At 44.7% G+C, this 13,515-nt stretch overlaps 1 protein-coding gene across 1 annotated transcript; it reads left to right on the top strand.

Annotated features, from left to right (window-relative positions):
- The first annotated feature begins 730 nt into the window (after positions 1 to 730).
- On the top strand, positions 731 to 11,984 carry LOC106568364 (DAB adaptor protein 2). The gene is given in 15 exon segments (XM_014138648.2): positions 731 to 953; positions 955 to 1,025; positions 1,276 to 1,415; positions 4,896 to 4,994; positions 5,234 to 5,365; positions 5,448 to 5,531; positions 5,949 to 5,975; positions 6,143 to 6,193; positions 7,549 to 7,611; positions 8,402 to 9,022; positions 9,675 to 9,789; positions 10,089 to 10,754; positions 10,908 to 11,107; positions 11,459 to 11,540; positions 11,627 to 11,984. Coding segments are annotated over 14 exon segments (2,385 nt in total). The 5' UTR covers positions 731 to 891; the 3' UTR covers positions 11,513 to 11,540; positions 11,627 to 11,984.
- Positions 11,985 to 13,515: the final 1,531 nt, after the last annotated feature.

Genomic DNA, 13,515 nt, shown 5'->3' on the forward strand with positions numbered 1-13,515 from the left:
TAACTGGAGCACATGGTCATCATGGGATCTGTCAGTTTTAACACCAACCAGCTAGCGTAAGATTAACTTTTAATAGCTCAACCTTTGGTCGCTCCTAATCTTTGCTCTGCCAGAGTGAGTCGTGGCTTAGTCAGCTTTTAAACACCCAGCCTCTTGCCTATGCTCGACTTGGACTGGTGGTGTTCTGGACAGGACCCCTGTGACTGTGGGAATCTGACTGACGGGACGCACAGTTTGAAACAGGAAGTGTGTGTGTGGCCAGTTGCACAACTCTTTCTGATGCCCTCCAGGTGTTCCTTTCTCTCTCTCCCACACACACTCAATGTTAATTAAAGATCCCACTGAATTCAATGGCAGTCCCATTACCTGCGATCAGCCGTCGCTACATAAAGCACACGGTTCACAGCAAGGCTACAACACGGGTCAAAATGGTGTGTGCTCCTGTGCGTGGCTAGTAGGTACTGGGGTCATGACTCTTGGTTGTTGATCATTAAAGTGATATTACTTTTTATGATGCTCACAAAACCCGTAAGGGCCAATTTTCAGGTAGCACAAGCCAGCGAAAGCTGTTGGTCTTTAAAATGTTTAGAGCTGTAATGTCTTCTGTTATCATTCTGCTTTTATGACCAGAAATGTTTTTGTATTTCACTTTTTTAATTTTTCTGAAAGCTTAACATCAGCGTGTCATTGCATTATATTTGTCACACGCCTTCCTCTCGCCCTCCTTCAGGCACATAACTGAGCATATGCGAGTGCTGAACCTCTTTGCTGAGTTAACCCCACCCCCTGCCTGAACGAGGAGCGACCGGAGCTGCCGCCTCATCAGGTTTACGCCCCCCCCCGTTCTGTCTGCCTGTCCCAACTCCCATAAGGCTGGCCCCCCAACCCACCATGTCTACGGAAGTGGAGAGCAGTGCACCTGTGGTCCCAGCCGACCCCTCCAGCACGCCCTCCCCCCACAAGCATCCCCACCACCCCTTCCACAGCACCAGCCAAGACCCCCTTCAAGAAAGAGAAGAAGAAAGGTATTGTATGTAAGGGCCACTCCCTCTCTCCTCACATGTGAGGGATTTGGTGTTAAGGGCTGAACAGCCTTTTTCTGTGATCTCCGACTTGACCTATTTTGACTTGGCATATTTTGATTTCCATGCGTCTTGTGGTGTGGTGGTTGAGGCTATGTCATGAAATAAATACAGAAGAATTAGAGGGCATGCTCAACCGGATAGACAGTGAAAATCAATCAATTTAATATCCTTCTTTCATACCTCTGTCCAGCTCCAGAGAAGACTGATGAGTACCTGCTGTCCCGGTTCCAGGGTGATGGTGTGAGGTACAGGGCCAAACTGATTGGCATCGATGATGTCCCAGAGGCCCGAGGGGACAAGATGAGCCAGGACTCCATGATGAAACTCAAGGTACCACATATCATGATGTAACCGCTACAGTGTACTTACTGTTATGCATCTACACTCAGTGGTCAGTTTATTAGCTATACCCATCTAGTGCCAGGTTGGACCACTGTTTGTCTCCAGAACAGTCTGAATTCTTTGGGGCATGGAAACAGTATCACCGGGACCTAACGTTCCAGGAAACCATTCCCTCATCATTCCAATACCACCTGCCTGTACCGTTGACACCAGGCAGGATGGAGCCAGGGCTGCTTATGCCAAATCCTGACTCTGCCATTGGCATGACGCAACAGGAATCAGGATTCATCTGACCAAGTGATGTTTTTCCACTCTTCAATTGTCCAGTGTTGGTGATTGCGTGGCCACTGAAGCCGCTTCTTGTTTTTAGCTGATAGGAGTGGAACCCGGTGTGGTCTTCTGCTGCAATAGCCTGTCTGTGACAAGGATCGATGAGTTGTGCGTTCCGAGATGCCCTTCTGCACACCACTGTTGTACCAAGCTGAGTTTGTGGGCCCACCTGTTAGCTGAGCTGAGTTTGTGGGCCCACCTCCTTCGACCTCATCAACGAGCTGTTTTCGGCCACAGGACTTCCACTGACTGGATGTTTTTTGTTTGTCGTATCATTCTCCGTAAACCCTAGACACTGTAGTGTGTGAAAAGCCCAAAAGGCTGGCCGTTTCTGAGATAGTGAAACCGGCGCGCCTGGCACCACCGATCATGCCACGCTCAGTCGCTTTTGTCACTCATTTTCCCATTCGAACATTCAATCAAACAGTGCTGTTATAGCAAGCCAAGGTTATGTGACTGTCTGTAGGAGCAAACCGTTTTCGTGAAAGGGGTAGTGTACCTAATAAACTTGCCTTCCTTCCTCACTTACCTAAATACTACCTGTAATGACAAAGTGAAAACATGTTTTAGGAAGTCTTTGAAAATGAAATACAGAAACATCTCATTTGTATAAGTATTCATACCCTGGAGTCAATACATCATACAATACAATCACCTTTGGCAGCAATTACAGCTGTGAGTCCTCTGGGTAAGTCTAAGCTTTCCACACCTGGATTGTGCAACATTTGCCCCATTTATGCTGTTCAAAATGTTAAGTCAAAACTATAACTCGGCTACTCAGGAACATTCACGGTGTTCTTGGTAAGCAACTCCAGTGTAGATTTTGCCTTGTTTTAGGTTATTGTCCTACTGAAAGGTGAATTCATCTCCCCATGTCTGGTGGAAAGGAGACTGAACCATGTTTTCCTCTAGGATTTTGCTTGTGCTTAGCTCCATTGTTTGTTTTATCTTAAACGCCTCTGTCCTTTTACAATTACAAGCATACCCATAACATGACACAGCCACGCCTATGCTTAAAAATATGGAGGGTAGTACTGAGTAATCTTCTTGGGTATGACTCTAAAAGCTTGGCACACCTGTATTTGGGGAGTTTTTCCCATTGTATTGGATTTGCCCCAAGCATAACACTTTGCATTCAGGACAAAAAGTTAATTGCTTTGACCTTTTTTTGCAGCATTACTTTAGTGCCTTGTTGTAACAGGATGCATGTTTTGGAATATTCTCATTTTGTACAGGCTTCCTTCTTTTCACTCTGTTATTTAGGTTAGTATTGTGGAGTAACTACAATGTTGATGCCATCCTCAGTTTTCTCCTATCACAGCCATTAAACTCTAACTGTTTTAAAGTCACCATTGTCTTCATGGTGAAATCTCTGAGTGGTTTCCTTCCTCTCCAGCAACGGAGTTAAGACTCCTGTACAGTGCATTGGAAAGTATTCAGACCCCTTGACCTTTTACATTTTTTGTCACGTTACAGCCTTATTCTAAAATTGATTAAATCGTTTTCTCTCATCAATCTACAGAATACCCCATAATGACAAAGCAAAAACAGGTTTAGAAATTACATTTACATATGTATTCAGATCCTTTACTCAATACTGTGAAGTACTTTTGGCAGCGATTACAGCCTCGAGTCTTCTAAGGTATGACGCTACAAGCTTGGCACACCTGTATTTGGGGAGTTTCTCCCATTCTTCTCTGCCGATCCTCTCAAGTTCTATCAGGTTGGATGGGACCGCCGCTGCACAGCTATTTTCAGGTCTTTCCAGAGATGTTCAAGTCCGGGCTCTGGCTGGGCCACTCAAGGACATTCAGAGACTTGTCCCGAAGTCACTCCTGCATTGTCTTGGCTGTGTGCTTGGGGTCGTTGTCCTGTTGGAAGGGGAACCGTCACCCCAGTCGGCGGTACTGAGCGCTCTGGAGCAGGTTTTCATCAAGGATCTCTCTGTACTTTGCTCTGTTCATCTTTCTCTCGTTCCTGACTATTCTCCCAGTCCCTGTGGCTGAAAAACATCCCTACAGCATGATCCTGCCACCACCATGCTTCATCGTAGGGATGGTGCCAGATTTCCTCCAGATGTGACACTTGGCATTCAGGCCAAAAGGTTCAATCTTGGTTTCATCAGACCAGAGAATCTTGTTTCTCATGGTATGAGAGTCCTTTAGGTCCCTTTTGGCAAACTCCAAGCAGGCTGTCATGTTCCTTTATACTGAGGAGTGGCTGCTGTCTGTCCACTCTACCATAAAGGCCTGATTGGTGGAGTGCTGCAGAGATGGTTGTCCTTCTGGAAGGTTCTCCCATCGCCACAGAGGAGATCTGAACCATCAGGTTCTTGGACACCTCCCTGACCAAGGCCCTTCTCTCCCGATTGCTAAATTTGGCCGGGTGGCCAGCTCTAGGAAAAGTCTTGGTGATTCCAAACTTCTTCCTTTTAAGAATGAAGGAGGCCACTGTGTTCTTGGATCTTCAATGCTGCAGAAATGTTTTGGTACCCTTCCCCAGATCTGTACCTCGACACAATCTTGTCTCGGAGCTCTACAGACAATTCCTTGGCTCGTTATTGCTCTGACATGCATTGTCAACTGTGGGACCTTATCGACAGATGTGGGCCTTTTCCAAATCATGTCCAATCAATTGAATTTAGCACAGGTGAACACCAAGTTGTAGAAACATCTGAAGGATCATCAATGGAAACCAGATGCACCTGAGCTTAATTTCATGTCTCATAGCAAAGGTTCTGAACACTTAAGGTATTTTTATTTTTTTATAAAATGCATATATTTTTGCTTTGTCGTTATGGGGTATTGTGTGCTGAGGAGTTTTTTATTTATTTTTATTTCATCCATTTTAGAATAAGGCTGTAACAAAACGGAAGGGGTCTGAACTTTCTGAATGCAGTGTATCTTCGTAGTGACTGGGTGTTTTGATACGCCATCCTAGTGTAATTAACATCACCATGCTCAATAGGCTTATTTAATATCTGCTTCTTTTTTTTTACCCATCTACCAATCGGTGCCATTCTTTGCGAGACATTGAAAAACCTCCCTGGTCTTTGTTAGCATGTCACTTTTTTTTTTTGTGTGTGTCTGGTGTTTATGTAACTCTGTTCTTTGCATGGTGGTCATTGTTTCTTTGCAGGGCATGGCAATAGCCTCTCGGTCACAGGGCAAACACAAGCAGAGGATCTGGGTCAACATATCCATGTCAGGCATCAAGATCATTGATGAGAAAACAGGGGTGAGAACAACTCTTCTGTGGCTTTCTAAACCTTGTCTCAGTGGCTGGGGAGTACCGACCTACAAATGGAATGATCTATTGTAGACATCATAGAGGGAGCACATTTTCAGAATAATATGAACACAGGACATGATCTCGGTCAAGAGTAGATGCCATGTAGGCCTCAGTTCATAGTTATATTATGCTAATGAAGACTACACTTTTTTTTTTAAAGCTGTTTTTCATTTCCTCCCTCTCAGGTAATAGAACATGAGCACATAGTGAATAAGATCTCGTTCATCGCCAGAGACGTAACAGATAACAGGGCCTTTGGTTATGTGTGTGGGGCCGAGGGACAGCACCAGTTCTTCGCCATAAAGACTGGCCAGCAGGTAACACACACAGGGACAGACAGACTGAAAGTCTTTGATTGAATCTATTGACTGTTTTTCCATTAATCTCCTCTCCATATAGGCAGAGCCCCTGGTCATTGACTTGAAGGATCTGTTCCAGGTCATCTTCAACATGAAGAAGAAGGAGTCTGAGGCCTCACAGAAGGTAAGTTACTATGGTGGGATCCGGGTTGTGTTCAGTAGGACACACCGTAGCTAAACATTTTGCAACAGAAAACACTGTCCTATGTGCTAATAGTTCTTCCCTGCTTCAGTTTCAAAATGTTTTTTTTTTTCTCCCTACTGAACATGACTATTTATTTATTTATTTCAAGTATTGTTTTTGGGGAGGTAGCGTTTTGGGTTTGCTGACTGGATGGAGGTCATGTGACTGAAGTTGAGGTTGACACTGTCCCCTAGTGCTGTATTTACAGTCCTGCACCACAAACCATGCTTTCTTTGTATTGCAATGAGATGACTCGTTATGGCACAAAAATATCACATCTCATCCAATAAGTAAATGGAGAACATATGACATTCCTCCAATGGAATCACCTTGTTTTTCCCTCTTCCATCTGTTCAGGATCAGCGCAATAACGCAACAGTTGAGGTAAGTGCCTGTGTATTTGTCATGCCCCTTAGCACCTATTTGTGGTTAGAAGTTTTCCTTTTGCTTTTTTTAATCACCTGTGTAAGTTGATTTTAATATAAGCTTGATCTGAGATGTAGGCTGTAGTAGTGCATACTTGACCCTTAATTGTTGTTTCTCAATTATAGAATGGTGGCAACACCTTGCTCAGTAACGATGGCCAGGCAGGCACTGCCAAAGTAAGTGTTTCAGATCATGGAATCATACATGCAAAAGAGCATTCTCCAGGACCACCTGTCTACTAGTAGACATTATGTGGTGTTGTGTTGATCAAGACTATTTTGTTACATCTCTTTCTTTATGATGGCACTGGATATATCTTGATGATACTGGATATACAGTGCCTTCAAAAAGTGTTCAGAAACCTTGACTTTTTCCACATTTTGTTACATTACAGCCTTACTCTAAAATCTATTTAATTTTATATATATATATAAAATCCTCAGCAATCTACACACAATACCCCATAATGAGAAAGTAAAAACAGGTTTTTAGGAATGTTTACAAATAAGATGTTTTTTTATTTATGATAGTATTCAGACCCTTTGCTATGAGACTGGAAATTGAGCTCGGGTGCATCCTGTTTCCATTGATCATCCTTCAGATGTTTCTACAACTTCATTGGAATCCACCTGTGGTAAATTCAATTGATTGGACATGATTTGAAAAAAAGCACATGCATGTCTATATAAGGTCCCACAGTTGACCATGCATGTCAGAGCAAAAACCAAGCCATGAGGTTGAAGGAATAGGATTGTGTTGAGGCACAGATCTGGGGAAGGGTACCCAAAAAATGTCTGCAGCATTGATGGTCCCCAAGAACACAGTGGCCTCCGTCAATGTTAAATGGAAGGTGTTTGGAACCACCAAGACTCTTCCTAGAGCTGGCCGCCCGGCCAAACTGAGCAATCGGGGGAGAAGGGCCTTGGTCAGGGCGGTGACAAAGAACCTAATGGTCACTGACCGAGCTCTAGAGTTCCTCTATGGAGATGGGAGAACCTTCCAGAAGGACAAGATAAGAAACAAGATTCTGTGGTCTGATGAAACAAAGATTGAACTCTTTGGCCTGAATGTCAAGCGTCATGTCTGGAGGAAACGAGGCACCATCCCTACGATGAAGCACGGTGGTGGCAGCATCATGCTGTGGGCATGTTTTTCAGAGGCGGGGAGTAGTCAGGATCGAGGCAAAGATTAAAAGAGCGAAGTACAGATCCTTGATGACAACCTGCTCAGGACCTCAGACTGGGGTGACGGTTCACCTTCCAACAGGACAACGACCCTAAGCACACAGCCAAGACAACGCAGGAGTGGCTTTAGGACAAGTCTCTGAATGGCCTTGAGGGGCCCAGCCATAGCCTGGATTTGAACCCAATCGAACGTCTCTGGAGAAACCTGAAAGGCAGGCCGTCATTGTAAATAAGACTTTGTTCTTAACTGACTTGCCCAGTTAAAGGTTCAATAAAAAAATATCTTTATGATGATGCTGGATAGATCTTTATGATGCTGATACTAGATATTTGTGTGTGTTGTTCAGGAGGTGCAGCAGCTGGATCTGTTTGGAGACATGTCCACCCCTCCAGACATCCATTCTCCTACAGTAAGTTTGCCTGTTGCTGTAGGGTGAGGCTCACTTGATGTGCGCACACATAATATAGAACCCCTCGTTTTCTGGAAACATTTCATTCTGTGTTCATAAGGAGACCAAATGATGGCACTGGGGAAATGTTCATAACACATACACTTTAGAAATGGGTATAATAATGCAGTGGTTGGGGGTTGGTATGCTCAAACATTTGTCATTACATTTTAGGACGGTACGGACAACATATAACTTTGCTTCTATTATATTTTTGAAGATCGGCGGCTTTTTGCCTGTTCTTCTTATTCCTAACAAGGATCTTTATAATTGGGTGGCTTTGACAACTCAATCTCTGGTAAAGGTTCTCACTAGCGCAGTCTTGCCAGTTGTCAAAGATGTGTGTTTTGTTCTGCGTTGCAGCAGTGTCTAAGGCTCTTGCCCCAAAACTTCACCCTCATTTTCCACCAATCATATCATCCCACATGTCATACAGGGCTCTCAAACTCAACTCTGTAAAGGTCTGTAATCTGGATGTTTGTCTTGAAGTAGTTTGTATTCCAAAGGTAAAATCCTGGATATATCTCAAATGTCAGCATGTTAAATCATCAGACGGACACAAAAGCTAGCCTACTGCCATCACAAAGCACATTCCTAGAGTTGAGTTTCTGATTCCTGTTGAAATGTTTATTGGTCTGTCGTCAACAATCATTAACTGTCATGTCATTATGTGATTCATTTAGCTATGTTAACAGTTGCTTCTCTTTTTCAGCATAACTGATTTTTATCTCTTTCTCCTCTTGATAACCAGGAGACTAATGATATTCTATTGCTGGATCTGTCTGCTGAGGTTGACAGCAATCAGAACTGTATAAAAGGAAATCCCTTCACTTCCTACGCCACTAACCTTTGGGGCACCCCCCAAACAGAGAACCCCTTCTCCTCCGCGTTTGGCTTCTTTCCAACCCCAGACTCTGACCCTTTCAGCGACGACCCCCTTGCCCAATCAGCACCCCCCAATTCTCTGATCTCAGCACCCTCCACCAATCACAGCCAAGAGAGCTCTGTTCACATCTTGGGCAGGCCAATCATGAACTGCAATGGTCTTAATGGAGACTCTGACCACTTTGGTCAGCAGTTGAACGGGTTGTCCAATAAGGACATGATCCTGGCTCTCAGTAATTGCCAGTGGCCACTAGGTGGTGTTATGTCAGAGTGCCAGGTCCCTGTTCTAATCCAGAACGCTTTGGGACCTGTGGCCTCTCCACAGAACCCCTTTCTCGACATATCTGGGAAAATCCCGCCCCTCTGTAACGGTGTGCTGTTCAATCCCCAAAAAAACGCACCCATGGGTCATGGCAAGGACAGTTCGGTAGTGATAAGCCTCCCTCCACAGAACACTAAGACTGGACGAGGTCGGAGGAGTGCCAAGGTGAAGCTCCATAATGAAGCTCTGATGTTGCTGCATGTCTGAGAATGAGTCTCTGTCTGCACACCACCTCCCCAAACCATGATTGGTTTTCTAACAATCCTTTTTTACAGCACTGGGATACCATACCACTATACTCTATTCCTCAAGGGCAACAGGTTGCGTTGCACTGGGTTTTGTATCTACCAACATGGTTTTTGTAGAAGTATATTAGGGTTGGTGGTGTGTTGGATTTGTCTCTGGGATGCAGATAGAACTGGTATGGGTTTCTAACGTAGCTAACTGCATGGTGGTGCTCCCATGGCTTCTCTAACTTGCGTGTCCCAGGGAAGTTTAACAACCTCTCTGCTCGACTGTAAACACTGCATATGTCTCCTGTTTGCTGTCTATTCATATGTTCCTTGTCCTAACGTTCATGCTTCAGTGAGGTGTGGAGGTAAGTGTTGGTATTTGTCTGAGTATTGTTAGAAATAATTGTTTTTAATTATCATACAACTGTGAATACAGTATATCACTTAGTTTTCATCCATACAATAAACATTGTCATTAATTTTGTGCTTACCACAGTTCTCTGACAATTAATTGAGGGCCAGTAAATCATTGTTCACTATTCCTGTGGTAAATTTGGTTGCATAATCGGACATTTCACTGCCAGTGTCCTGCTGACGACCTGTTTGGGGCTGACATGTTTGCTGCTCTCAGTCAGCCTGACAGCTCGTCTGCCTCAGATGACCTCTTCAGTCCCACCACCTCCTCCATGGCAGCTCTGGGTAAGACTAGTGTTACCATTGGGTCGAATTAGTCAATGATGCTACCCATGCAGTGTTGATGCATATTAGTTCTCTAAAGTAGTAAAATCTGCATCCGTAGCTGTGTGGCTCCAGCAACTATGTTTCATGTGTAATCAGGCTAGAGCAGTAGGCCATACAGCATGGCTCAGCTGGACTCAGCTCAGTAGTGTGCATACTAGCTAGTGTGTTAGATTCTGTTGATTTGCAGCCAGTAGGCTACCTACTGTACCCAAACCTAAATACATCACCCTCCTCTCTGTTCTTGCTCTCCCCTCCAGGAGCGTTGCAGTTGGGTCCCCCTTCAGTCACCATCCCTCAGACCGCCCCATCACCATGGGGAGCCCCAGCCTCTTCCATGTTCACCATGCCAGGAGGGGTCACACTCCCCAACCCCCAGCCCACCTTCCCCCAGCCATCTGCCTTCGGTGCCCTGCCCATACCTCCTGCCCCCTGGGGCCAGCAGGCGCCATCCCCTTATGGGGCCCCGCCAGTCACCCAGGCTTGGGGACAGCCTGCACCTGCAGGGCCAATGGGTGCAGCAGGCTGGGGCCAGCCTCCTATGGCTAACCCCTTCCAGCACGGGCCTTACAACATGATGGGAGGCCCTCCACAGGGTATGCCGCAGGGTCCACCAAGGCCCCCACCCCGGCCGCCAGTAAAGGAGGCCCCAGCTAAGGTGGAACCCAGTGCCTTCACGGCTCTGGACCCACTGGGAGGGGAGAAAGAGAAGAAGAGTGGGAAGGACATGTTCAAGGACTTCCAGATTGCCAAGCCTCCAGCCATCCCAGCAAGGAAAGGGGAGCAGGCACCCGGGTCCGCCGCCCCAAGCACCAATGGGGATGGGGTGTTTGCCCAGTACTTCTCCAGCAAAGTGGGCGTGCCCCAGGAAATTGCGGATCATGACGACTTTGAAATTCAGAGTCGGATTTCAGCTGTTGCCAATGGTAATGGCAGTTATTTAGGATTTTAAATTCCTGTCAATTGATTTGGAGATGACCACATATTTATGATAAGATATCATCCTAGTAAAGATTAATTTAATGTCCAATGAGTATACATAAATTTGAATCCACCTGATTACCCCCTTCTCTCTCTAGACCCACCCAAACCAGCCCCACGGCACTCTGCACCCATGATATCTCCTGCAGTGGTCCCTGGGCCAGGGCTCCTGGATGCATTTGCCCCTACTCCAGCCACATTCCTTGCTCCAGCAGCAGCAGGTCTCAACCAGAACCTATTTGATGACGCATTTGGCGCTGCAACTCCTAATGCCTTTGGGGCACCACTTCTAGCTACGGTATGGATGTACACTCGTATACAAACAGGGGTGCAACTTTCACTGAAATTGCTTTTTTTTTTACCCCAGTTTTTTCTCATTGGAATGTGATACAAAACGAGGCAATGGTGTGCTCTAGGACCATGCGGACGCCTCCGAGCGTCGGGTATGCTGTTTGGAGTGTTTATCCGAATGGATTAAAAAATAAACATTTATGTCCCGCACACTTCTAAAACCAAAGTTGCGCCCCTGCAAGCACACATATAGGGGAATTAGTTCTATCAAAGTTCAATTGATTGTGATGTAATGCTTTGTATCACTATAAAACCTTCATCTTTTCCCTTTTTATGACGGAACACTGCTGTTGCCCAGACCACTGGTGGCTCGGATCCCTTCGGAGACCCCTTTGGAAACCCCTTTGCCTGAGTGACACCCTGCCCATCATCTTCCACATGTGAGTGACCGACGGATAACGCATTCTGAACCTTAGACTGAATTTAGATATTACTTTAAACCAACCTGTTTATTCTCTTCTTCCAGTCAGGTTTGCAGTGGTCCAGAGAATAAGCAGCGACGCTCTACGACCAAATGTCTTCAGAACCAGCTACTACAAGCGCCAGACAATCCTACACAATTACAACTTCTAACCCCTTGATGTCCATTACATAGCCCCTCATTTCCCCCCCAGAACACCTTAACTTTAATGTCTTGCCCAATCAGTATTATTTTTTTTTGTTTCGGTTCCCATCTCGCATAGCTTTTCAGTACCACTGAATTAAATGTAAAAAATAAAATGTATTATTATAAAGTCACTATTTTTAAAAAGGGATATAATGTGCGAAGGATGGATAGAAGGGAAGGCCCTGGAAATGCTCTATATTAAACACTGAAAAATGTATTCCTTTTAAGTGTGGTCTTTTGGGTGTCTGCCTATAAATCGTGTTTTAGATAATATTTCCCTGAGTAGAATAATGTTTAGGTTTCAGAAGGGGGTTATTACTGCATCCCTAGACTACACTCATGAATGTAACCCTGTTTTAGTATCCCATGTGTGTTTTCGTATAGGTCACTCAAATAGGTTTTCATAGAGATTGTGGGGTGCAGTGTTTTAATCCACCTATGATTTAAGTTAAATGAGTGGAGTCGGCTCTTCAAAAAAAATCTGAAACTGGAGAAAGGCTAGAAACAAGCAATTTTTACTTTGGCTTTCCTAGTCAGCTCATAGATACTTTGCCATTGATGCACATACAGTAATAAGGGCTGACTGTAAAGCACCTGGCTAAATGTTTTCGACCATCCTAGCCAGTGGAGGTTGCTGAAAGGAGGACGGCTCCTAATAATGGTGGAAATGGAGTGGAATGGTATGACCCCCCCCCCAAATTCCGCTTTGATCATACAAATGGGTTATGTATGTGAATAAATAAAATGCCAGAAACACAGATGATGGAAATTGGTAATGTTTGTATTTTAAAATCACAGTACTTTTGTGTTGTAGTTTAGTACCCCCTGATAAAGATTAACTGGGTTGAATTTGACTTTGATAAACCTACTTTACAATCATGTTGACATCATGGAAAAATGAAAAGAAATCAGCCAAGACCTCAGGGGAAAAAAAATTGTAGACCACAAGTCTGGTTCATCCTTGGGGCCAATTTCCAAATGCCTGAAGGTACCATGTTCATCTGTACAAACAATAGTACGCAAGTATAAACACCATGGGACCACGCAGCATTCATACCACTCAGGAAGGAGATGCGTTCTGTCTCCTAGAGATGAACGTACTTCGGTGCGAAAAGTGCAAATCAATCCCAGAACAACAGCAAAAGACCTTGTGACGATGCTGGAGAAAAAAAAGTACAAAAGTATCTAAATCCACAGTAAAATTAGTCCTATATTGACATAACCTGAAAGGCCGCTCAGCAAGGAAGAAGCCACTGCTCCAAAACTGCCATAAAAAAATCCAGACTATGATTTGCAACTGCACATGGGGACAAAGATCATACTTTTTGGAGAAATGTCCTCTGGTCTGATGAAACACAAATCGAAAAGATTGGCCATAATGACCATCGTTATGTTTGGAGGAAAAAGGGGGAGGCTTGCAAGCCAAATAATACCATCCCAACTGTGAAGAACAGGGGTGGAAGCATCATGTGGGAGTGCTTTGCTGCAGGAGGGACTGGTGCACTTCACAAAATTGATGGCATCATGAGGTAGGAAAATTATGTGGATATATTGAAGCAACATCTCAAGACATCAGTCAGGAAGTTAGAGCTTGGTCACAAATGGGTCTTCCAAATGGACAATGAACCTAAGCATACTTCCAAAGTTGTGGCAAAATGGCTTAAGGACAACAAAATCAAGCTATTGGAGTGGCCATCACAAAGCCCTGACCTCAGTCCTATAGAACATTTGTGGGCAGAACTGAAAAA

Source organism: Salmo salar, chromosome ssa13 (genome assembly GCF_905237065.1).
Source record: "Salmo salar chromosome ssa13, Ssal_v3.1, whole genome shotgun sequence".
Classification (NCBI taxonomy): Eukaryota; Metazoa; Chordata; class Actinopteri; order Salmoniformes; family Salmonidae; genus Salmo; species Salmo salar.